General features: G+C 35.1%; 1 protein-coding gene across 1 annotated transcript in view; it reads left to right on the forward strand.

Moving 5' to 3' along the window:
* Positions 1-19,417, forward strand: part of LOC146141593 (insulin-degrading enzyme-like) — a 28,490-nt gene extending 9,073 nt beyond the window's left edge. Inside the window, exons 7-22 of the mRNA XM_083390424.1 lie at positions 191-280; positions 1,744-1,909; positions 2,334-2,456; positions 5,016-5,169; positions 5,933-6,158; positions 8,157-8,292; positions 9,666-9,757; positions 10,318-10,428; positions 11,319-11,532; positions 12,273-12,383; positions 13,461-13,617; positions 14,550-14,685; positions 15,725-15,872; positions 17,094-17,228; positions 18,204-18,271; positions 19,138-19,417. Coding sequence (XP_083246550.1) covers positions 191-280; positions 1,744-1,909; positions 2,334-2,456; positions 5,016-5,169; positions 5,933-6,158; positions 8,157-8,292; positions 9,666-9,757; positions 10,318-10,428; positions 11,319-11,532; positions 12,273-12,383; positions 13,461-13,617; positions 14,550-14,685; positions 15,725-15,872; positions 17,094-17,228; positions 18,204-18,271; positions 19,138-19,233 — 2,163 coding nt within the window. The 3' untranslated portion in view covers positions 19,234-19,417. The remainder of the gene's footprint in view (positions 1-190; positions 281-1,743; positions 1,910-2,333; positions 2,457-5,015; positions 5,170-5,932; positions 6,159-8,156; positions 8,293-9,665; positions 9,758-10,317; positions 10,429-11,318; positions 11,533-12,272; positions 12,384-13,460; positions 13,618-14,549; positions 14,686-15,724; positions 15,873-17,093; positions 17,229-18,203; positions 18,272-19,137) is intronic.
* The last annotated feature ends 7,108 nt before the right edge of the window (positions 19,418-26,525 follow it).

Raw genomic sequence — 26,525 nt, forward strand, 5'->3', positions numbered from 1 at the left:
CAAAACCGTTTAATTTTTAATTAAAGTGTTTTATTTTAAAAATTAATTAAAGTATACACTTTAAGTATACACTTGTTCTTTAATTAGGCCTTCATGGACCCCCTAAAACTAGTTTCCGGACCCCCAAGGGGTCCATGGACCCCAGTTTAAGAACCCCTGTTCTAATGAAACTGTTTGTGTTGTTTTCTAGACTTGCATCAAAGTTAATCCCATCAAAGACTTGAGAAACTTGTTGTTGATGTTTCCTGTTAAAGACTACACCAATGAGTACAAGTCAAACGTAAGTAATGGCAATTTTGTGTTGTTAAACTATCAGAATGATTTAGCTTGATTATCGAGAATGACGGATAAAGCATATAGTTGTTGGTTGAAAGGTTCACTTGTTGAATTCATTAACTTGTTGCATTACCGATGCCTTCGGAACGGCTGGCCGAAATAAGACGGCTTATTGAGAATTGTAGTGCAAACAGGCTAGACTAGAAAAACAATTAGGCTGCGGTGAGGCTCGATCTGACAACCATACTGGGACCGTCGCTCTACCAACTGAGCTACACAGGCTCAGATGGGAGCAAGTCGACAAACAATTATAGCACCGTTGCCTGCTGCATTCTGTTCGTAAAACTAGCCTGCGGTGTGGTTTGAACTCACGACCTCCAGTCATATCGGGAACCGTTGCTCTACCAACTGTGGATTAAACCTTGGAAAATGTGCCAAGGGGTTGAACCAATTTATTCGCCTTTAGGAGCACCAAAATGCAGTTTCAGCAAAGTTTGTCAAAACATTTCGCCCGCGAAAAACGGGCAATTAAAATAAAAACCTAGATTTGTGTTTTATTAACATATCATCACTAATTTTATTTTTTGAAATACGCACACGAAAGAAATGTAAGATATTGTCACTACGCTGCACGTCTGGCTATGAAATGGTTAATTGTATTTCAGCAAAGACTCACGAAATAAATCCAACGTTTCAGTTACTTCTGTATCGGCTTTACTTTTACTTTTATCTGTGCAAAAGCCCTTTAATTTGTTAAAATGATCACTTACTGAATTCGTTAACTTGTTGCATGGATCAAATAATTTTGGTTAGTTTTTCCAAAAACATCTGGTGTAGTATATAATTAAGAACGTAGAGCCTGTGTAGCATAGTTGGTAGAGCGACGGTCCTGTATGACCATAGGCCGTGAATTCGAACCTTACCGAAGACTAAAGTTGTTTTTCTAGCCTGCCTTTCTTGCATCATAGATCGACAAACTCGGTTAGTCTACAATGGCTTTCGATGTAATGATACGTAAGCCGTAATCGTTGGTCGATAAGCAGCTTCAGAAGGGCTAGATCTCAGTTGTTAAAACTCATATGTGTGTACATATGTTTCATTGAATAAATGATATGGTACTGTGGATCCCCTTCAATATGAAGTTGCTTGTACTAACAGATTGAGCAAGCATTGGCGTATGGTTGTTTCTCGATTCGCTCCTCTCTAAGCCTGTATTGCTCAGTTGGTAAAGCCACGGTCCCGGTATGGCTTAAGGTCGTGGGTTCGAACCACACTTAAGAACTTAAGACTAGTTGTTTTTCTAGCCTGCTCTGCTTGCATCATTGATCGACAGATTTGTTGAGTCTGCGATGACTTTCGATATACTACTTTTGTATGGGCTATAACTCTACTTTGATCTGTAGAAAAGCCCTTAAGTTATCTCTTTAAAAATTGCCCCTTTTTAAAGTGAAATCATTTGTTTTTTAGCCCGGCCATTACCTGGGCCATCTTATCGGCCACGAGGGCCCGGGTAGCCTGTTGTCCTACTTGAAAGAGAAGGGTTGGGTGAACGCCCTGGTTGCCGGATGCCATGGTGGATCACGGGGGTTTGATTTCTTCATGATTCAGGTTGATCTCACGGAAGACGGACTGGGTAAGCTGTCAAAAAAAACTTTGCTGTAGTGATTTCAAACTTGGTAAAATAGCTGTATTTTTGCTGATATAAATTTTAATTTTAAAGTATTTTTTTAATACATTTGATAAAACCTTAATATAGTATACCACACTGTAGTATGCCCCACACTGTAGTATTCCTATTTGTCTTATTTTAAGCATTTCTTTTTCTTTAATGTTTATAGTCCATAAAAAGTTTAAATTTAAGCATTTTTAGTTGTTTTAAAAAGCTAAATTTAAAATTAAGCATTTCTAGTTGTTTTTAAAACCACATAAAAAGTCGAAATTTGGGCATGCCTGGTTCTTTTCAAAAGCTTATCGTCTATAAAAGGTCTAAATTAAAGCATGACCATGTTGATTTTAAAAGCACGTAGTATATAATTATAGTTGTTGTTTTCCAACAGAGCACACAGATGACATTATCACCTGTATGTTCCAGTACATTGAAATGGTCAGGGAAGTTGGTCCACAAGAATGGATCATGAAAGAACTGAAAGAAATCAACGAAATGGCGTTCAGGTTTAAAGGTAAATATGGGAACACACACCAAGATCTACAAGGCAACAATATGTAAAGCAGAATATTGCATATTGCCATAGTTTGTTAAAAGCAACGACATTATAAAGCCAAATACACAATAATATCGACGACAGAATAACATTTTAATCGTCTGGATTTGACCTAAAACTGTTGTAATATGTCCGAAATTCGTCGAAATAAAACCTAAATGGTCAAAATAACGCCTTGGGAGAGGGTATAAGATGATCGGGGGCCGTCGGTCTGGCATTGGCGCCCTGGTTTGACCCGTTGTTTTAGCACCACATTTTTTGGCCCTTTAGGGGTTAACGGTAGGGGTTCAACTTGGTTATGGTTAAAATCATTAGAGTAGAAACCAGACAGTGTTGTACTTAGTGGTGGGTTTGGGGGCTAGGTAAAATGTTTAATTCTGATTCTGACCATTTAGGTCTAATATCTACAGAGTTAGGACTTATTCCGATTTAGACGTTATTACGACCATTAGGTATTTAGTCCTATTTTGGTCTTATTTCGAACTGTGTTCTATTCCGAAGTTGATGTTCTTCTTATTTAAGTCTTATGGCTGGAATCCGCAAACATAGCTTAGTTATATATAAATTGTTGGTATTTTTTTATTAAAAAAATAGACTCTAAAATATTATTTAATTAACTTACTTAACATATATAACAGAGGAACTAGTTTTATTAATAACTTTACAATATTTGTTTTTCTATTATTTATAAAAATTTATGTGTTTTCTTTTGATTATATGCATCTAATGCAGTGTTTCTTAACCTTTTTACCCCAGGGCGCACTTGTAAAACTTAAAAAACGTGGCGGCGCAAAGCGCAAAGCAAAAAATGTTTTCATTTTTATTTTGCATTGACAACTTTAAACTATTCACGTGTTGGAATATGTTACATAAATATTTTTAATTTTAAATTCCAGAGTTCAGATTAAAAAGTTTCTAAGGTTAAAACATACCATGTTAATAACACCAACGGCCAACGCCTTGATAAAACCCAATACATTTTCGATAGCCTATAACATTTAAGTGGCCTAAATAACATCCAAATCCGCAGGGAATCGGTATGAGACGATTAGGCGCCGCCGCCGTGGCATTGGCTGTTATTGTGTCTGTTATTCGCAGGCCTACAAGCTCCATGTTTTAAACGGTGGCATTTGGGGATGTTTTGACACGGGACTGTTTGCCCTCGATAGAGGTTTGGGTAGGGTATGGGTGGAATTTTGGTTCAGAGTGGATTTTTTGGGGGAGTAAGTGGTGACTTTATGGGGGATTTGGGTTTATGTAAAACGTTGTTAAAGTCCTATATTGGCCGTTTAGGTCTTATTCCGACGTTAATGTTTAATTTAGGTCTTATTGCTGAAATTCACTTTCAGTTGCTAATTCTAAAACTAATATAGAATTTTGTACCATTTTTTCATTTCCGCGCGGCGCACCAGTGGCTTACGATGTTCATGTAGTTTAATAGTTCTAAAATTTTAGTTACTTTTAGTTACACTCCTACTATTTACTATAATGCATTACTTGATCTACTAATATGGTTAAATTCTATTTTATGGTGGAAAGCATATTAGCTGAAGGTTTAAAGGTGAATGGAACTTTAAATTAGTTCGTGTGTTTATTGGAAAATAATCCACGTTAAAAGTTCTACTTTTGTTTCTTGTTAAAAAAAGAAGTTGATAAGTGTCCGCATTGTTTTGTAGTTTTCCAAATTTTGGTAAATTAATGCCCTGAAACTGGTTACTGCATTATCTATTGTAAAGTACAGTAACATCCCAGTTAACTTTGCAACACAATAAACGTTTTTTTTTCAGTAGTATCAAAGAAAATATATTAAAACAATTTTTTGATAAAATCGAATTATTCGCTGTCACAAATATAAGTGAAAGATAAAAACGCTACTCACTGACCTATTGAAATTTATGTTTCGCCTTCTTTTTCTGTTTTTTTTTAATTTAACAGGGAAATCTCAATTTTTGTAAGAATTTACCAATTTTGATAGTTTAAACCTAAATCTAAACTTTGTCTTCCTTGTCGATAAAGCAAGCATGACAAAACTTGTATCGATTTTAGGTAATTTCAGATCTAGCTCTACGGAAAACGTTACATTTTTTTGAAAGCGCACAAATTTTTTATTAAGATAAACAGCATCTATTTTTATTATCTTGACTTTAGTAAAAAACATGTAAACTTCTAATATTATCTACCAACTGCATTTAGCTTAAATAGCATAATTTTCAAAGTCGCACCACAATAACTTAACAAATACTAACACAATAATTATTTTTTTTTGGAAACGCTAATTTCAAATATTTGTAGATAAACAGCGTCAATTATTCTCATATTGATGTTGTTCTACTTCTACCTAGCGTATTTAACTTTAATAGTATAGTTTTTCAAAGACGCACTACAAAACCTTAAAAATTACAAGCAAAATAATTCCATCTCAGGCATAAATGCATGAACAACAGCTAAATCTTAACTTATCTGCCTAGAAATTTCATAAACAATTTTCTGGTAAACGAAAAATGTTAATATTTGCAGATAAACAGCGTCCTACATCTTCAGTGTTGAAGCTTAGTGAAGCGATGCAGTATTTTCCGTTCGAAGATTGTTTGTCCGCTGGCTATCTAGTCAGCGAATACAAACCAGAGCTTATAAAAGAGCTACTGGGAAAGCTGTACCCTGACAATATGAGGTGAATACCAGTGTTGTAATGACTTGAGTCATAAGTGCACTTAAGTCAATGTTTTTAAATTACTTCTTTGACCTAAGTCTTTTGACAAATGACTTGACTTGAATTAAGCTATTTGGACCAATGGCTTGACTTGGCTGAAATATTTTGGAAAAATGACATAACTTGACTTGACTTTTGATAAACTACTTGGGTGGGATAAAGTGTTTTCATTGAGCTTTTTTTTTTAAATTTGGTTATTTATCCTAATTTTTGCACATAAAACAATTTGCTTGCTGTGTAATGCGTTTTATTTTGGGTTAAGGTATTACTCATAATAATCGGTCTAAAACATGTAATTTTGACAAGGACTTGACTTGGAATTGCTTGCTCTTATTGTGACTTGACACGGACTTCTGTTATTTCAAAATGACTTGTTTACAACAGTGTCTGCAACCTCCAGCCGTTGTCTTAAGATTTATTCGAAACGTTCACAAAATGCTACCTACTTCTGTATGTGTTTGATATTTATTCATTTAACTACATATTTAATCATTTAACTACAACCTCCAGCCATTAATTCAAGAATACACATGCTGTTCATTATATGTTTGTAATGGACTAAGTTTTCATAAAAACACGTATTGATTCATTGTCTTTAAACATAGTATTATTTACTCACACTAACGTCAAACCGACAGCCGATTATTTTATATTATATTTTCCCTTTTTCGTACCAAAATGTGTACTGTATGTCAACAAATTAAACTGATTGTTTCAATTGTAGAATGACCGTCGTGGCGAAAGCCTTCAAGGGCATCACAGATAAGACGGAGAGATGGTACGGAACTGAATACAAGGTGGAAGAGATCTGCAAAAACAAACTCGCCAACTGGGCTTCACCCGGAAAAAATGAGAAATTCCGGATCCCGGATCCAAACGAGTTCATTGCCACGAATTTCGATATCGTGCCTTTGTCAGAAAACAGCCCAAAACTACCACAGATTGTCAAGGTGTGGTTTTGTTGTGCTACAGCAGGTGTTCTTAAGATGGGGTCTATTGACCTCTATAGGGCAGTGGTTTCCAGCCTTTTTATTACCCTACCCCAATTTAATTAAACTGAAATCAGCGTCAAACATGCGACCCCAGTTTATTTCCAGATAAGTAATCCTTAAACTAAATTACGCAAGCGATTGATTAATTAATGCTTCAATTATACACAAGTTTAGATTATTTTTTAATGATTTTTACCATTTTTAATACAGTAATTAGGCTTGTTTAAACCCCGAACACAGGAAAATCACTGAAAGTGCAGGAATTGGCGAGATGGCGACCCCATAAAACTTTTAGTCACCCCATATGGGGCCACGGCCCACAGGTTGGAGACCAATTATCTAGGGCAGTGATTTTCAACCTATTCGCTACGACCTTAATACTATAAGCTTATACGTGTAACAGCGAGACTATGGCGCCCCAATGCTTTTCACCCAACTTTTTGTAAGTTTGATAACAGAAACTAAAACATACATAAACACAATGTGTATTCTGCGAACAAGCCCTTCTGCAGTCGTACTGGCCAATTCAATAACGTATATGTAGAAAAACAACTAGCCTGCGGTGAGGTTCGAACTCACGGTCCCGGTATGACCGGAGGTCGTGTATCCTGGTCGTTTTTCTATCCTGGTCTTGCTTGCACTACAATCCTGATCAGGCTGATTTCGGTAAGCCTCTCCGTCTTGTGTACGTGACAATAGAATTGATAAATTGGAATGAAGTTAAATGAGCCATGTTTTTTCTTGCGTTTTTGGGGAAATCTCAGTCAAAACCAATCTCAATAAATCTAACTATCTAAAACTACTACATTCGGCGACCCAACCAAATTAAACTGCCATCCAATTTTGGGTCGCCACCCATAGGTTGAGAAACACTTTCCTAGGGGGTACGTTGACTAGTTTTTTGAGTGCATGAAGGCTCATTACAATCTCATTGTATAATTTAAAACAGAACTATTTTTTTTCAAAAGAAAGGCGATTAATAAACAAATAGCTTTATTATCTCGTGTATTTAGATTTGTTTAATATTTGCAACTAAGTACGACTGGAAACGACAGGTTTCTCCAGGTCTATTGGTAATTTAACGGTATTTGAACAACTTTATAGTCCACCTTGGTCCACGCAAACCAACCTATTTTTAGAGGTTCGCGATTCAAAAACTTTAAGAACCCCTGTGCTACAGAAACTATAAGATTGATATAAAAGCTTAATTATGAGAGGAGCTATTTTGATTAATAAATGTGCCTCGTAGCAACAGTTTGTATATATATCATGAAAACCACTTAATGTTTTCACTGACTTCATGCCCGTGACAATTATTAAAATTTTACAGTTTTTAAACTATAGAATAAAAAAAAAATTGTATAATTAAAGCGCTAATTTTACTAAACTTGCACCTGACATTACATATGTGGCAAGTCTTCAGTAAACTATTTTATGAGAAAGAATTAAAATGGTGGACAAATAACATTGTATTGGATACTAACTGTACTAACGGAATGTAACAAGCAACAGTGCTATGGTTGTTTTTTCACTTACTGTCCTCTAAGCCTGTGTAGCTCAACGGCGTGAGTTCGAACCTCACTACAGGCTAGTTTTTTTCTAACCTGCTTTGCTTGCATCATTGATCGACAGATTCGGTTGGTTTGTGGTGGATTCTGGTGGATACTAACAGCTTGTAATTATATTCAAACAATATATATTCCTATTGTAGCCTGTGTTGCTCAGATAGTATAGCGACGGTCCCGATATGACCGAAGGGCGTGAGTTCGAACCTCACTGCAGGCTACGTTTTTTCTCTGCATTGCTGGCATCATTGATCGACAGATTCGGTTGGTCTGTGGTAGATAATAACGTGGTAGATTAAAACTTTCGGTAGATAATAACAGCTTGTAAATTATACAAAAAAAAATATATATATAAAGAAAAAATATGTATATGACCAATGTATTTTACTAGAACACACAACTATCCAAAGTATGGTTCAAGCAAGACGACCAGTTCTTTCTCCCGAAAGCCAACATTATGATCGAACTCTATTCTCCCATCTCCTACATAAGCCCGCAATATTGCAACATGGTTTTCATGTTCACAGGTAATTATATCTGAATATTTTGAAAGGTATATACTATGCATAGATGGTTGACAAAAACAACATTGTGGTTGACTAAACAATATTGTTGCGGCCAGTATTGATGTCCGATAATATCGGATCGGGGCCGATACAGGATGCTAATTTGTAGTGTTGGTACTTGGCCAATATTAGGGTGATGTCAGTGCCGATCCGTTACCGAATTACTATGGGAATTTTAGTCATGATTTTTGATCCAACGCATTTATCCTTGAAAGGTAATTTTTTATTTATTCACATTGATTTATTATTTTTTTTTTAATTTTTAAGTTAAGAACTGGAGATCAATAAACTACTTGGCGCTAAAGCAAATTTTGCTTAATTACATGCAAATATACCAAGTGGTAGTATCGGTTTTCTAACTAAACTTCCTTATGAACTTTTTTTTTTTTTAAAACACCTTTAAATCTATAAATGTTAGCAATATTGCCTGTTTGAGCATAATGATGACGTCATTTAGTATCGTATCGCGATACTTTTGGCCTAATGTATCGGGTATCGGACATTTCTAGGGGCCAGTATCGAATATATTTCATATTTAAAAATGTTCACGTATAAAGTTAATAATATTTAAACCTAGACGTTTGTTTTCAAAAATATTTTGATATGTGTTGTTTTGTCCAGCTTATGAATTCCTTTGTAGACTAGATAAGTCCAATTTTTTTACGATTTTAAATCATAAAAAGCTTATTTATAGATTTTCCTGTATTGACGACATTAATTTTGTCTTTCTTGCTTGACGTTTTAATATAAAAAATATACCCGAGCTCCTTTAGTCTGATTTTTATACAAATTGTCGTAATTTTTTTTGCAGTATCTTTGAAACTTAGCAACTAGCATGTTTTTTTCGTTTTTTTTAAGTCAAGTCCTTGTTATAAAAATTCAACGTTAAACTATTAAAATTGGTAAACTAGTTCGATTAGAAGCACAACTAAAAATTAACATAAACGCAACATATGGCAAGCAAATTATTTGAAGTGCAACAATTAAGATAAATAACCAATTTTTATAAAAAAAAATCTGTTTATTGAAAAAAACCTTATTTCAATCAAAGTCATTTGTCCAAACGACTTAAGTCAAGTTAACTCATTTTTCCCAAAAGTCGACTTAGGTAATTTGAAAACAGTGCCAAAAGTGACTTAAGTGCACCTAATAAGTCATTACAACGCTGCCTAAAAGTATATATTTATATATTTCTTGACTTGGTTGGTTAAGCGTTTTACGGCCAATATGACTCAAATTTCCCCATATGGCGTGATATCTGTTTAACATAACTTTTTGCGTGTTTTAAGAGTTGTTTTAAACTTTTTAACGGCGCTTTGATTTTTGTTTTTCAGAGTTATTCCAAGATGCATTGAACGAATACGCGTACGACGCCGAAATTGCTGGCTTGAAGTATAAGCTTGAAAACTCTGTGTACGGAATTCAGGTTTGAGTCAACTAAACAACAACTTCGTATTTGCTTGGATATAAAAGATCTTTTATTACATAATAATACCTTAACAGTTCGACGTAGTAGTAAAATTAAAGCCCATGCAGAATAAGGTAACATTTTGAACGCTTCGAATATCTTTTTATCCATTTTTAACACCATACTACTACAAAAACCTCCCAATATTATTTTGCAAAGTTTATTGTAAGACGAAAAGATGATTTTTTTTAACCCTCGGTTTAGTCATTTAAGTCCCAGTCAAGTCGTTTGTAAAATAACTTAACTCCAAGTCAAGTCTCTTTGAAATAAAGTCAAGTCAAGTCCTTGTTATAAAAATTACACTTTCCCGTCCGGTTATGAGTTTCAATTTTAAATGAGCCAAACACCCAAAATACAGCAAGCAAAGTGTTTTAATGTGAAAAAATTAGATAAATGAACAAATTTTATAAAACGCTAAATAAAAAAAGCTTGATGACTTCATTTCACCCAAGTCATTTGTATAAAAGAAAATAAAAAAAAACATAAAAAAATAAAAATTAAAACTTTTTCCTCTCCAGTTGCACGTTAACGGGTACAACGACAAACAACTCGTTCTCATCAAAAAGATCCTCAACAAAATGAGCAAGTTTGAAGTCGACCAAAAGCGGTTTGACGTCATCAAGGAAGCGGTAAATTATTGTAATAAAAATATACTGCAACATTTTTTGTGGTATGCGAAAGATGATTTCTGCTGCAAAGGGATGTCCAAAATTATGAGATCGGTACCCGATTGCAAGTGGTGGAATCGGTACTCGCCCGATACTAGGGGGGTATCAGTGCCCATCCGATATCATATTAATATAGGAATTTATGCCATGACTTGCGAACCAAAGCAGCGATTGTTCTAGGGTAAATTAAGGTAAAAAATTAAAATAGCCACTGGAGATAACTAAACTTAATAACGCTCAAGGAAATTTTGGGCCTATGATCTGGAAAAAAATCTCTTTGATCGGTAAAATTTCTTCTATTTTCTACTTTTTTCTTATTTTTCAACCTTTCATACTTTCAGTTAAAAACACTTTTTTATACTTTTTCCCCTATTTAAAATTTCAACTACGTTATTTTAGTATTCTCTTACTTAAATGCAAAAACTGGGGATGCCTGTTTTGAAAAGGCGAAATAGTTTTTTTGGTTAATTTTAGGAAATAATTTACGCTTTGAATAAAAACATCATAATAATGGATAAAATCGACTTTTAGTAGTTTACAAACGTTTCGGCAATTCCTCATGCCATCTTCCGTGTAAAAAATCAAGCAATGAAAAAAGCGATGAACACAAAAACTAAGAAAAGCAGTGTATAAATAGTATTTTGTCGCTTTTATCTTTTGCAATTACCAAGAAAGCCGCGTATTGCGTTCCAAAGATTTAAAAAAAGTTTTTTCTATAAGGATTCTACTCCCAATCTAATATTGTTTTACCCTCTATAAAACATTTTTTTTTAATTTTCACAAAAAATTCAAAATATTTAAAAAAAAATTCTACTCCAATTCAAATTTTGTTTTACCCTCTATTTCAACAGTACACCCGTTCACTCAGCAACTTCAAGGCGGACCAACCATACAAGCACACAGCCTACTACGTGAGGGCTCTCAAGTCTGAGAAGTCCTGGCTTAAGGAAAACCTAGCTGAAGCGATCGGCGACCTAAACATTGACATGATGCGCAAGTTTATTCCCGAGTTTATGAGGCGATTTCACATTGAAATGTTGGTTCATGGAAATATAACGAAAGCTGGTATGTTCAATGAAAGATACACAACACATACAACAACTGTGATCTAGCCCTTCTAAAGCTGCTCTATGGCCAACGAATACTGCTTATGTATCATTAGTACACCGAAAGCCTTCGCAGACTCACCGAATCTGTTGATCTATTTGCTTGCAGCAAGGCAGCTAGGAAAACAACTAGCCTGCGGTGAGGTTCGAACTCATGACCTCTGGTCATACCGGCGCCGTCGTTCTACCAGAATGAAATTCGTATATTACTTTTTTTAAATATTATATTAAACGAACTATATTTTATTAGAAGTCATTTTTCAAATTTACTTGGGTTCAAGTCAGTCATTTTACCCAATAGACTTTAAAACAATGGTTCTCAAACTTTTCCCGCTGCTTTTTCAGACTAAAAAACAAATTTGTGACACATTTTTCATATAAAAGCATACAGTTATATCTTTTAGCAAAACCAGTATTTCGTGTGATTAAATGTTTGTGAGTAGTGCCTAGTAAGAAAAATATGAAATGTTTATATTAATATTAAAAAAAATCACATTGGGCTTTAATTTAAGTCAATTTTTAAATATACTTGACTTCGAGTCAAGTCATTTTGCCCAATAGATTTAAAGCAATGGTGATTAAACTTTTTCAGGCTGTGGCTAATTAAAAACAAACTTGCGCCACACTTTTATACAAAAGCCTACAATTACTAGATGAAACCTTTAATTCGAGTGATATGTACTTATATTTCACCTTTAGGTGCCTTGAATGTTTGCGAATCGATTGAAGATATTTTGAAGAGCGAAGCCTCGACCATTCCACTTCAAGAATCGCAATACACACGATTCAGGGATCTTAAGCTTCCAGAAGGTTCGAAAAACGTGTTTTCTATGGTCAAATAATGTACTGCAAAGAATAAACGTTACTATTGACATAACAAATTCTAGACAATTACGCTGTGCATAACTGCATAACCTCGCTGAATATTGGCCTAAAGTTGACCTTAAGTAACCCTATAGCGCATTTTGTAGACGACCAGCACGTTTTACAACGTAATATTACTTTTGCAACTTAACGCATTTAGGGCAATTGCGAACTCCACACCAGACATTACACGTTAGTCGCTCGCCCAATAACGCTTGATTGACACTTAATTATTAGACGAACGTTATCGCGAGACGCGGTAATTGGTCGCCCGAAAAAACGCTGACACTGCACTACCAGGTTACATTTAAAGCAAGCACTATAAATTGGTCGCCGGAGCGACAGACCAACTTACCACACGCGTTTGTACAATTAGGCGCAACAATCTGCGGCAAATCATTAAATTATATCGGTTCCAATTACCCGAAATAAACGCCAGAATTGCAGATGGGATTCGAATCCAAGGATTCGATATTCTACTTTGAACATCCCTAGTTATTGCATTTTATTAAAAAATATGTTGCATTTGCCTAAATTAGTGTTTTCGTTTGTACATGTTTTTTTTTGTTATTTTGCTCAATGTTTTTGAAATATCACTTTTGCTTTTGCTGAATGCCTAGCATGAAACACTGTTTCTGTTTATAAAAGGAAAAAATGAAATTCTAAGTAAGTTTATAATTGTTGCTTTGTAAAATAACTAAGTAAGTTCGTAAGTAATGTTTATTTTTGTTCGCGCTAAAATGAAAAAAAATACACAAAGTATAACAAGAAACAAGTTGATACGGCTGGCGATGGGCCACAAAAGCTTTCCAATCAGAAGTGCGATCCACCTTTAGGTCCTTAAAAAACCTACAAATTTTCATTGAAATATCTTTGAATTTTTTTCATAAACTTCATAAAGTTGTGTGGCAAGTGGCAACTCCTGTGATACTACCTCTTTGTATCGGTCATCTGGTCCGATCCGATATTATCGGACATCCCTATCCACTAGTATATTCGGTAATGTATGTCAACTTTTTTCAGGCTCCACTCACGTGTTTCAACACAAGCATGAAGTAAGGGAGATCTCAGCCACCGAGATCTTCCTGCAAGTTGGGCCCCAGAACATTGAGGAAAATGCACTGCTCATGCTGCTGGCTCAAATCATCAGCGAGCCTTGCTTCAACACTTTGAGGACCAAGTATGTGAATGAAAAAGTTTGTCAGCTTGATACTAAATTGCAAAGCCAAAAGGGTCGAGTAAATCGACACCATCTTGATTAAAATGTTGCTATACGAGCTTGTATTATCTTCAGTTAATGTTAATGATACAAGCTCATATCGAAACGTCTTAATCAAAATGATTTCGGTCTACTCTACCTTTTTGGCTTTGCAATTTATTATCAAGCTACATTACCGATCCGTGTATAGTCTACCCAAAGCTTGTTAGTTTTTTAAAGTATAAAGATTAAAGTTTGCGAAGTAAGTAAGTAAAGATTAATTTTACATTTCTTACACTGAGATTTTTTCTTTTTTTCTCTTTTTTTTCTTTTATGATTTAAACTTTACTTAAATAATGAACAACAAGATGTGAACTTTATTTTCTAATTTGATACGTTTTTACATCAGTGTATTAGTTGATGTGTTGTTACTACATACTGTTTTACTTAAATTAACCTTCCCATCGAAAAAAATCGCTATATTATACATGTGTATGGAATTTTTCGTTAAATAACAGTGCATAAGTATTTAATTCGTGAATGTGAATTCGGATAATGAAAATTAACATTTCAAAAGACTGATTTTTTTATTAACTCTGCTAAACTACATGGAATTCAAGTATAAACAAATCACATAATTTAAGACAATTTATTGTTTGAAACATAGTGTTTCCTAGGTTGAAAACGTTAATAAAATTGTGTGCTTTATCTCAATTTTTTCAAATTGTGACTATTTGTTGCGTTTTTGCATTTTATAGTTGAGTTATTGCTAAAACTGGACCAATTTACAAACTTTTAAGTTCAACCTTCTACAAAGACTTAACTAGAACTTAGGTTATTTCAAAATGACTGGTTTACAGTACTGCAAAACTGGTTATTGTTTTTGTTTAAAATTCGTCGTTGTTGCGTCACAGAGAGCAGTTGGGCTACATCGTGTTCAGCAACGTGTCACGCAGCAACGGCGTGCAAGGATTAAAGGTGGTAGTCCAGTCTGAGAAGACTCCAGCTTACTTGGAAGGAAGAATTGAAGCGTTTATAGAACACGTTCAAGTAGGTTTTAATGGACTCCAGCCCAAAATTAGAACAACGTAATTGTCAGAACACCTGCATATCATCTGTTTTTGCATAAAAATATAAGAAAAAATTTTAAACTTTAAACATATTGAACACCAACCAACAGTTGAAATTAAACAAAAATCAATGTCGGAATAAAACACCATTCGTAAAAAGATTAAAATAGGACTTTTACGTAATAGTCGTAATACCACCAAATAAAAATAGGAATAAAAATGTGGGTATTTTTCTTTTATGTTGCTTGCAATTTTGTAATACATAGGCTTCATAGTAAAATATCTTGAAAGGGACTCCAACCTTAAGACTGAATTTAGAACAACATTAACGTCGACATAAAACACAGTTCAGAATAAGACTAAACCAATTGTTTTTATAACTTCTTAATCGGAAAAAAGACCTAAACTCCTTGGAATAAGACCTAAATGACCAAAATAAGGCCTATATCTAACCTTGTCAGACATGTGTCCCTCAATCGTCCCGTACCCTCTCCCTACAATTTTAAGTGTTATTTTCTCCATTTATATCTTATTCCGAATAATAATTTAGGATTGATTTAGGCATGATTATAGGTCTTATTCAGACGGTTTTATAACTTATTTTGCCTTGGTTATTGCTGCGAATTTAGCTTTGCAATTTCGATCGTCTTAATACTATTATTGTACAATATTCTGATTTAGATATTGTTGCTTTGTAGGTTTTATTGTGTGTTCCCCTTAAAAGTACTGTGGAATCAATCAGTTAGGATTATAGAAAATCAAAAATATATGTTTTATATGTTCTATTTTTCCGTTTGCCCGCGGCACACCTGGCAATCTTCTATGGCGCACCGGTTAAGAAGCGCTGCTATAAAGGAACTATTGGAAATATTAAGTTGACTATTTTTTTTTATTTGACCACAGGCTAGTTGTTTTTCGAGCCTGGCTTTTCTTGTACGAATATCCTTAATTGAGCAACGGTTTTCAGTTAGCTCCTCTGAACGCTCCCGGTGTATAAAAATTGTAATCATCCTTTGCAGAAACTTCTAGAAGAAATGGACGATGTGGAATTCGCTCGTCACGTTTCCGCGCTCGCTTCACGAATCCTTGAAAAACCCAAGAAACTTTCGACCGAGTCGCTCAAGCATTGGATGGAAATCGTGTCACAGCAGCAACTCTTCGACCGGGGTAAGTAACTGTCTTAGGAATGTCCGGTGCTTTACATTTTATTGCGATACTGATACCCGATATTTTAACCCGAGTCCGACTCCCGAGTTCGAATCCGGTCAAATGTGCGATTTTGTCGAGTCCCGAGTCCGGCTCAAACTCTCCGGTCTATATTTTACCCGTTTACGTTACTAAATAAGGTGGAAATTCAGCAATATACATATGGGGGTGTCATATAATTTATCCATTCACAATACATGATTCACAATATCCACTATATATGCTATTCCGCCTTCACAATGTACAGTTGACGGCCTTGTCAGATTTAATATTTAGTATTGCGCATGCGCACGTCGGACTCGGGACTCGGGTAGTTTTACGTGGTCCTACTCGAGTCCCGAGTCCTACTCCAGAAAAACAAACCGACTGCGTCGAGTCCCGAGTCCGACTCCGCATCCCTGGCGCAAACTCGAAAAATTTTAACTTTGACGCTTTCGGTTAGGAGCGAGTAAAGATAGCGTTAACGCTGGCAACGCGTTATGTGTGATCTGGACGAAGCTTGGCGGCCATATCAGTTTCAAAATATCGTGTATCGAAATACATTGTCAAGTTTTGGACGTCCTAGTCCAAGCCAATAGGTGTGTTATTCGAAATAAGTTTTTTTTAAGCTGAACTGATGGTGCATTTCGCGTAACTAAAGCATTCAGCTCTTTTTGAATTAAGTTGTTTTAGATATTTTTTATACCCTTTACGATTCTGCTTGGATCTTACGATATGGATAAAAGGCCAACGACTAGCAGTGTTGATCCCTATATAAACTGTTAAGATTAACATTGAGTTTGTTAAAGCGCATTTTGATGTAAGTGCTTTAATTGTGTAAGCATTCTATTTCTCGCGGTCAAAGGTCACTGAGCACATGGTGCCTTGACATTGTAGTTGTCCTTACGGCAGTTGGTGTTACTACCTTTTTGTGGTAGGAGCTCATTCAGTGAGTTACTTGTAAGTGTTTGGTGATGATGTTTAAATTACACTGATGCCATTTCAGTTTCAATAACATCGTTTTGTATTAATTCGAATAAGATATGAATCCACTTGTATAAGCCTTTGTGTTAATAATAAATTCCTGTAAACTGATAAAGACTTCAGTATCGGATCGGATCCATTAGTTTTCATAAACAATAAAAATAATATTTATTTTTTTGTTTTATCCACTTAATACAAGTATCCATTGTATATTTATAGCCGAGGTGACTGCGGCCAGTCTCAGCAAAATCACCAAACCCGAATTGCAAGCCTTCTACCACAAGTACATCCACAGGGGGGCGCCAGCACGCGCTAAACTTGCAATTCATCTTCTCGGATCGAATCTAACCGATTGTAAGTAACGCTAAACATTAGAATGTTGCTTAAAATTGCCGGTATTTTTTAAAATGTTGTTAAAATTTCCAAATATGTTGCTAAATATTGCTCTCGCCAAATTTCTAATAATGTTGCTAAAAATTGCTTTTGCGAAACTTCTAAGAATGGTGCTAAAAATTCTTTTCGCGAATTATTTAAAAATGTTGCTGAAAATTGCTTTTAGAATATTTTTTTTAAATGTTTCTAAAAATTGCTTTCGCGAAATTTTTAAAAATGTTGCTAAAAATTACTTTCGCGAAATTTTTAAGAATGTTGCTAAAAATTTCCAAAAAAGTTGCTAAATATTGCTTTTGAGGTATTTCCAAAATGCCATCCGGTCATGCCATACCCCCAAAAAAGAATATTTTTGCTAACTTTTATTATGTGTATACAAACATGTTTTGCCCTTAGCGCGATTTTTTTTCCATTTTTACTACGTTTCTGTCCCTTTTAAGGAAATCTATTCAGCTCAAAAGCGCCACGCATTCTATGGTTTGTCACGTTGTGCAAACTCGAAAAGTGCATTAAAAAAACCTTTTATAGCCGTTAATTGGAACACTATGCAAGTCTCTTTAATGTTTTTGTGCAACGTATACCCTTTCAAATCAAAGCTTTAAACGCACTTTTTTCGAGCTTTGCGCAATCAGACTGAATTCAGCTGCAATTTGCGCACAAGTTCGCTCCAGAACAACATGGATTTTAAGATTACTTGTTTTTATGACATCATGACGTAACTTTGTGACGTCACCACTAAACTTTTACAGATCACCAAATATATATATATCACCGACAATTGATCAAGTGTATTACCAACAATTGGACTTACTCTTGTGTTGTTCTTATGTATTTTTTTCAACTTAGGTTATTTCTGTGTTGACGTTAAATATTTTTGCATTTTTTCGTGTTAATATTAAAATATTGTATACTTTCTCATAAATGCCATCTTTGTATTAGGTGCAGTGAAGCCAGGCGAAGGTCAACCTTGCGAAGGAGATTTACTGAAGTGTCCTGAACTACCAGATGTAAGTTTGCTATGCTGTATAATATTTTTGCTTGAAAATAAATCTCAAAGCCAACTAGGTCAAGCAAATCGACATACTCGGGCCCACATTTGACACGTAGGTCTGAACCATGCTGAGACAATGTAAAAATTCTAAGCAACATGTACTTTTAAAATGAAGTGCAATAAACGTAAGGCTATCACAGCTACATGATAACACTAAGCTATTCTAAAGTAACTCGCGGCCCACTAAAAATGGCTCTGCGGCCCACAGTTTGCCGACCACTGGGTTAAACACTATACACACGGAAAATTGACTTTTTCGAAAAATTACGACATTCCTTTAAGCGAAACCAAAAAAATAATTTTGTTGCATGCAATATTCTTTTACCTATGTTTGAGAAAATGTTCAAAGCTTATGAAAGCCGGATTATTTGTTTACTTTGTGTGGTACAAAAGTTTTTTAGGATACTTAAACTATACCTCTAGCGCAGGGGTTCTTGAACTGGGGTCCATGGACCCCTTGGGGGTCCGTGGACCGATATTAGGGGGTCCATGAAGGCCTAATTAAAGAACTAGTGTATACTTAAAGTAATTAATTTTTAAAAGAAAACACTTTAATTAAAAATTAAACGGCTTTGCACTGAATGTATACTAGTTAGACTCCATTTAACTTTCACATTTTTCGGACCGAAATAACAGAGTCATGAAGTCTATTTGTATTGTGACGTCAATTTAGAGCATTTCTTGTCTACCGGGGTCCATGCAAAGCAAAAAAAAATTTTAGGGGTCCGCGGTAAAAAAAAGTTTAAGAACTCGTGCTCTAGCGTGTGCGATGGCTTCCGCATTCCGTTGTACCTCATTACCCTGTTTTATTTTCCCCTACAGCCGATACTTATCAGCGACATGGAAAAATTCAAGGACAGTCTGCCGCTCTATCCTAGGGTCGGATCTTACTTGGAAAAAACTCAAGCCAAGTTATGAAGAACATACCGGGCATCATTTTAATTCAATATTGTCAATTTTAGCAAATTATCCCGCGTTGTTAATGTGTTTAAATCAGCGGTTCTCAACCAGTGGGCCATGGAAACTTTTTAGGTGGGTCACAGATCAATTTAAAAAAGCTAGATTTATTGAAGAATTTGGTTTCACTTTTGTCACTATACCTAATTTTACAGGGATAATGGCTTGGAATGTAAATGAAACGTAAATTTATTGTTCCGAAGCAAACACCTTACTAATGCACGGTTGAATAAATAATCTGTTTTGATATATGCTTCGCTATTGTTTGTTCTAAACTTTTTTTTATAGTTTGTTCTTTCATAAAAATTTATCGGGCCACAGAATTTTTGTGCAACGAAAATGGGCCACGAAAGAAAAAAAGGTTGAGAACCACTGGATTAAATTGGTCCTATTATGAGTTATATGTAACAGCGCAATATCGCTTTTTTTTTCAAATATCTTAGTTATGCAGACGTTTCAGCAACTAGGTTATTCACCTCATAGCAGCTTTTTCGTCTATTTTCTGACTTATTTGATATTCGAATTATTCGCTCTAAATTATCTACCGTTCCATTGTGTTGTTTGTCTAACTTTGATTCGGTTTCAGTTTTGTCCAAAGGTAAAATGCCTTTAATTTTGAACTATTGTCGTATTTGAATTGCAAATATTTTTATTGATAAAAGTTCATCCATTGTCATATTTAGGGATGTCCGATAATATCGGATCGAAGCCGATTACCAGTGCCAAGTGGCAGTATCGGTTATCGTCCGATATTAGGGTGGTATCGGTGCCGATCCGATACCAAATTAATGTAGGAATTTCAGTCATAATTTACGATCTGACGCAGAAATGTTACCTTGAAATTTAAAAGTATTTGAAAATAGTAGGTTAGCAATTGGAGGAACTTTAACTTTTTACCCTAAAACAAATCGTAGCCTAATAACCTGGAACAAAAATACCTCTGTAAGTTTCAATTTCAATAGTTTTTATTGTTTGAGCATAACAATGACGTTTGTTATCGGGTCGCGATGCTTTTTGTCCAAAATATCGGGTATCGGTATGGGAAAAATTCATGTACGGACATCCCTAGTCATATTTTGTCTCTTCAGGGACATAATTGTTTTCCTCAACGTGTTAAAACAGTGGTTCTCGAACGTTTGCACTTGCGACGCAAAAAATCGCTTTTTATAAAAACAACTTGACAATCATCCTAACCCAGTGTTTCTTAACCTTTTTTACTTGGGGGCGCACCTAAAGACGTTGGAAAAAAAAAATTTTTGCGCACAACAAAAAATATTTGCGCAGTAGAAAATTTTCTTGAGGAAACAATGGACACAATCGAGGATGTTCGATAATATCGGGTCGGAGCCGATACACGATGCCAAGTGGAAGTATCGGCTCTCGTCCGATAAGGGATGGTATATGTGCCGATCCGATTATAATGAATGTGGAATTCCGACCCAATCCTTTTATCTTGAAACTTTAATTAAAATAAATAATCTGAGGTAATCAAGCTTAATTAATCCAAAGCAAATTTTCGCCTAATTACTTAAAAAAAATCTTTAAAGTTTCATTTATTTCCATTGTGCTAGTTTGAGCAATGGAAGTGACGTCATTTGGTATCATATCGAAATATTATTTTGATTGTCGGACATCGCTAAACAAAACTAACATTGGCACCTTTAATAATGGCCCCCATGTTTGGAAATGGCATTCCGGTTGGGAACCACTGATCTAACGTATAGTGTGCATTAAGGTCTCGCATATATGCCTATTATGAAAGAAAAATAGCCTAATATTTTCTTAAAATTACAAAAAGTTTCGCAGCTCATTGAGAATTATCCAAGGCAAACCGTTTGAGAATAAGTGATTTCAAGCATGTTCTTTTAGTTATAGTTTGTCTTTTTTTCCTTTACTTTCTAACGAAATGCTTGTACTCTTACTTTAATTTCTACTTTGGACTCTTACTTTAATTCAAATTTGGACTCTTACTTTAATTCTACTTTAATTTTAAACTGTATAATTATATATTGCCTATGCAAGTGGCGTACAGGGAGAACTACCACAGGCTAAAAAAATATTTCTTCGGTGAAACAGCAAAAGAAGCGAAATTAGTTGGAAAAATAGTAAAAATAAAATTGGTGGATTTTTTTTAGTTTATTTTAGGCTTTAAAATACGTTTTTTTATAAGGTTGAATTCATATAAATAAAATTACATTTGTCACCAACTTTTCTTTTTTCACAAACTCACAAACTTCAAAATTACCTTTTTCACAAATTGATTTCCTTGAAAGAGCATAAATATTTAATCATGGTGTTACCGAATGCTAAACCTCTGCACGCCCTTACTTTGTATTAACGTTGAAAAATCTCATTTTTGAGTGTTTTAAGGATCCCAGAAAATCTAATGTGTGTTGTTTGCTTTTTTTCACAGAAATTGAAATTGTAGCAAAATACACTCGGCAGTAGGAAATTGTTGTCTCGTGTTTTGGGACATCGGTTTTAATAAAACTATAGACGTGGCACAGATTCTGAGACGTTAAGGCTTAACAATTAGATTGAGTCAAGCACATATTGCTTTCTTTAAAACCAAAGATGTTTTGAAACTTCTGTACAAGTTGTTGAACAGGCTTACAAATTTCCTGTGCTGAAAAGAAAGTTTGTCTTCATGTTTTGCAGCATTCTTGAAGGGTAGTTTGAACAAGGACTGCGGAGTCGGTTTAAAGAGTCTGACTCCGACTCCGGCCAAAAAATGAACCCGAGTCCGACCCAGACGGTGTCATATAATTTATCCACTCACAATACATGGTTGGAAAATATTCCACGATTTGCTACAACTTCCAGTTGGCGGCCATATCAGCTTTGAAATTTGGTACTGCGCATGTCGGGATTTGGGTAAATTTACGTGGTCTTACTCGAGCCCCGAGTCCGACTCCGCAGCCCTGCTTTGAACACAGCTTATAATTATTTTAGAAGTCAGCTGAAAACGGTTGACAGAAAGTTCAAATTTTGGATTTCAGGTGTTTCTTTAAAATTGGTGAAAATACATTCTTCCTTCTTTGTAAACTTGGTCGGAAGTCGGTGTTGTTGCTTCTTTTTTATTCTTCAGGATTTTCCATAGGAGGTGTGATGAACTGAAAAGGCATCATGGATTTGTGTTCAATAAGTAAAAATAAATGGTCTGCTCCCGTTTTGAAAGGAAATTTGACGAGGGATTGCAACATAAACCGATAGTTACTTCTAAAGAACAGCTTGACAAAGCCAAAAGAAGAACGATCCTCATCATAAAAAAATGATGTGAGCAAAATGGCATTGATATGAAGGGTTGCGATGATCAGAAAATAAGTTGCAACCTCAAATGAGGACTTTTCACATCCTGACTTGAATTTCTCATTGTTAAACCTTTTTGGAGTATCTTTTCAGAAGTTGAATTTTTTAAATTGAAAAAACAGCACTTGAATAAGCTGATTAAGGAACTTGAAACAATGCAATGAACAAAATCCACGATGCCTAAAAACATTTAGGTACAATTTTAACATTGTGAATTGCAATATGGTGATAGGTTACTGAATTGTGCAAAAGCATGTATCAATACGCAAAAATGCAGCTCATTGCAAAATTATTAGCATAAATGTGTTTTGTCTATCTTATTAGATTTTTAAGACTTTGCAAACATTTATGATCAGATGGGGATGCCTACTACTGTGGAAAAGTACTTTTCTCACCGAGATCTTAGGTGTAAAAAATTTGACGTTTGTAAGTGTACAATCAAGATATTATTCACACTGGAGGGGCAAAATAAAACCAAACCTCAACGTTTTTTTACGAAATTTAGGTGTGCAATTAGTAATTAGGTTGTGCATAAACTTAGGGTGTACACCTGCCACAAAATACAAAACAAAACACACAAAGGAATCCTACCACTTTCTTTACAGTAACAATAGAAAAAGTAACGAAACTTGTTGTCAAAATTGGAATATTAAATCAAGGACAATATTTGATTTAGGGTGCGGGTTAGAGTTCGGCTCGGAAGTATTATTGTATTTATGCGCATAGTTTGCAACTTCAATTTTGACAATTGATTTAATACTTGTAAAGTGATAGCATTCTAGTCCTAAGTCAAGGGTTCAACAAACACACAAAAGGAACTACTGTTAGTGCTACAGACTTATAGAGTAGTGCTCTGCAACCAGTGTGCCGCGATGTTCCATAGGTGAGTTACTTGAGTGTCACTGATTCGGTGAAACCATGTCACCTATTTAGTGACACCATGTCACCTATTTACTAACACCGTGTCACCGATTTACTAACACGTACCAGTCACCGATTTGGTGAAGCCCTATCACCGATTTGGTGAAACCCTGTCACTAATTCGGTGACGCCCTGTCATGGATTCGCTGAAACCCTGTCACTGATTTGGTGACAACCTGTCACCGATTTAGTGACATCCTGGCACTTTTTTGGTGACACCCTGTCATTGATTTAGTGACAACTTGTTACCGATTCCGTGACACCCTGTCAACAACTAGATGACACCCTGTCATCGACTTCCCAAAGTCTGTAAAAAAGTGTCCTATTCCAAAATTATATTTTAAATGGGCTTATGTGGGTAAAAATATGTTTGTTTTTGCAATCTGCAGATGCCTTTATCACTTTCTACCTGTACAACTCTTGGTTGTTAGTCAGTTATACCTGTAGTAGTACACTCCTTAAAATGTTTTATCAGCGACAAAATAAAACCTAACAATACCCCTAATGTACTTTGCATAGACGTATTTCAGCAAACATAAAAGAAAGCACAATTTTTAAACTAAGCAACAAAACAAAAAGTAATAAAAGTGCTTCATGGATTCTAATGAAACACATGGATTCTAATGAAAGCCCAAGCAAAAAGTATATATGAATATAATTCCAATTTCTTTTTGATTTCATTTTCTAAAACAAAATAAAAGGTAGACTATTTAAAAATTCAGCATACTATTTTGAACCTGGCCTGTAAGACACTCTCTCATGTGACCATCTGTTGAAAATAATAAAGACATGTTGCATTTTAATTAAATTTAAATTGAAAAAAGCAATTGTCGTCCTAATTATGTTTTGTTGAAGTTAAGCTGACAAAAGTTCATTAACAAGAATTTTACTAATTGCGTCGCTACGAAAATGGTTGAGACTGGCTTAGTTGGTTGTGGGCAGGGTTACCATCCATTAAGGCCAAAAATAAGCACGCTACTTCAAAAAAAAAGCACGTTACTGATGACCAAGTGCAAAACCAGGAATATTTTTTGGGGGGTGGGTCCAAATTTTCAGGAATAACAACATAAAATAAAATTCTATAGGCCCACTTTTAATATAGGAGGATAAATGACGCCTTATAGGCCAGGGGCACCAAGCTTTTCTAAAAAAAGGGCGAGACGATTTTAATTCCTGACCATCGGGGGCCGGATAACTATTACGATTTACCGTAAGGAAGTTTTTCTCTCCTATGTCAAAGTAAAAGAATGTATAAAGAACACTCAAAAACAGAAAATAAGACAAACTAGGCACACAACTCAAAGATATGTACGTTTTCTCAGAAATAAGAACATATTTTTTGTAAAACTTTTTTCTAAAATAAGCACACATCTGAGAAATAAACACGATATGGTAAACTTGGTTATGAGTCTAGGTTTAATTGTATCAGGTATACACGTGAAGTAATGTGTTATTCCAGTGGTTCTCAACCTCCGGTCAGAGGACGTGTAAAGGCTTGTCCATCAAGTTTAGACCTTCGCCAGTTCCGTAATTTGCAGCATTGTGACGTAACATAGAGTTAATGGTCAACTTTGGACTTTATCGTACGTCACAATGCTACAAGTATTGTGACCAACTGTTTAAAACTCGTTTAAGTCTTAAACTTTAAGACCAGTCGTACCGGTACGTGAAAAACGTGTAGAACCACGTATAACACGTATGATATCAAAAAGACAGCAGCAAATTGCTCATTAAATTTAAGCTTCCGTTATTAGTTGCCTACTTATGTCGTAATTCCTTTTTGGGGTGACTTTAGTTAAGGGTCACCGGTCCGCAAAATTTGTTTTGAAATCTTACCGGTCCGTAAGCTGAAGAGGTTGAGAACCATGCACTGTGGTACTCAATGTTGTTAATAAAATGCACTAAGTTCGTGAATCTGGCAGAGTCTGACAAAATGTAATGGCAAAACAACTTTTGCGTAGGTGATTTATATGTGGGTAAACATATTTTTTCGTCCATAGGCTTTACGATGTGTTTATGCGTGTGACTGGAATGCTATTAATAAGTGACATATTTCGACAACATAAGCCGTCAGCAAATGTCTATACCCGATACTGCAGTCGAAGTTAATCGCAACATTGTTTTTTTTTAAGTAGCCTAAATATTATCAGATTCACGGTGAAAGGTTCGAAGATTAATGTTAAAATTTCCGAATTTTCGAAACTTGAAAAGTTAACGGTGTGATGTAACGCCATTCAAATCCCTATTGATTTGGTAAAATTGTTTTCTGTTCCCATAATGATGTAAACGAAAAAAAAAAAACTAAAATCGCAAAATGTATAATACATAGGGGCCTAGTTAATAACTATAGTACCAACTGAGGAAAATAGAAAAACATTAGATTTAGGTCTTTAACTATAGTCAGAGAATTAAGGGGTGCGGTATTATTTACAAAATAACTCTGTATGCGCATATTTCGTAATTTGAACCTGTGACGTAACTTCAAGCGCATTAAAATACTTTTCAGTAAATTGGGTAATTAGAATAATTTATTTAGTGCCAATACTGCTATTTAAGGTTTGCTAGTCGAAACCATTGCCTTTATGTTAGGTGTTCAAAGTTCATTGATTTTGAAGACAATGACGTGACAAGGATTTGACTTGTTTTCCGGTGACGTTGATTGTGCTGCTTAACCTGTTTTGTGAATGGGTTTACTGGGAGTCATTTGAAATCAGCCGGAAATCATTCTAACACACGGCCTACAAAACGTTTAAACAAAAACAACCTAAAAAGTTTATTGTATGACGTCACCGACGTCATTGTTACGCTAGTCGAATTGAGGGCATAGCCATCGTTTCTCACGGGAATAAATCAAAGTGTAAATTTAATTGCCTCTACGTCTACGTGTAAGTTTGTCTTTTTTTTATGAGTCGAAACGTTTTTTGTTTGCTTTGTGAAAATTTTAAATTGAATTAAACTGGCTTCGTTTGAAACCAGATGGCAGATACAGGAAAATCAACTATAGCAGGGGTTCTTAAACTGGG

Source organism: Ascidiella aspersa, chromosome 5 (genome assembly GCF_963924565.1).
Source record: "Ascidiella aspersa chromosome 5, kaAscAspe10.2, whole genome shotgun sequence".
NCBI lineage: Eukaryota > Metazoa > Chordata > Ascidiacea > Phlebobranchia > Ascidiidae > Ascidiella > Ascidiella aspersa.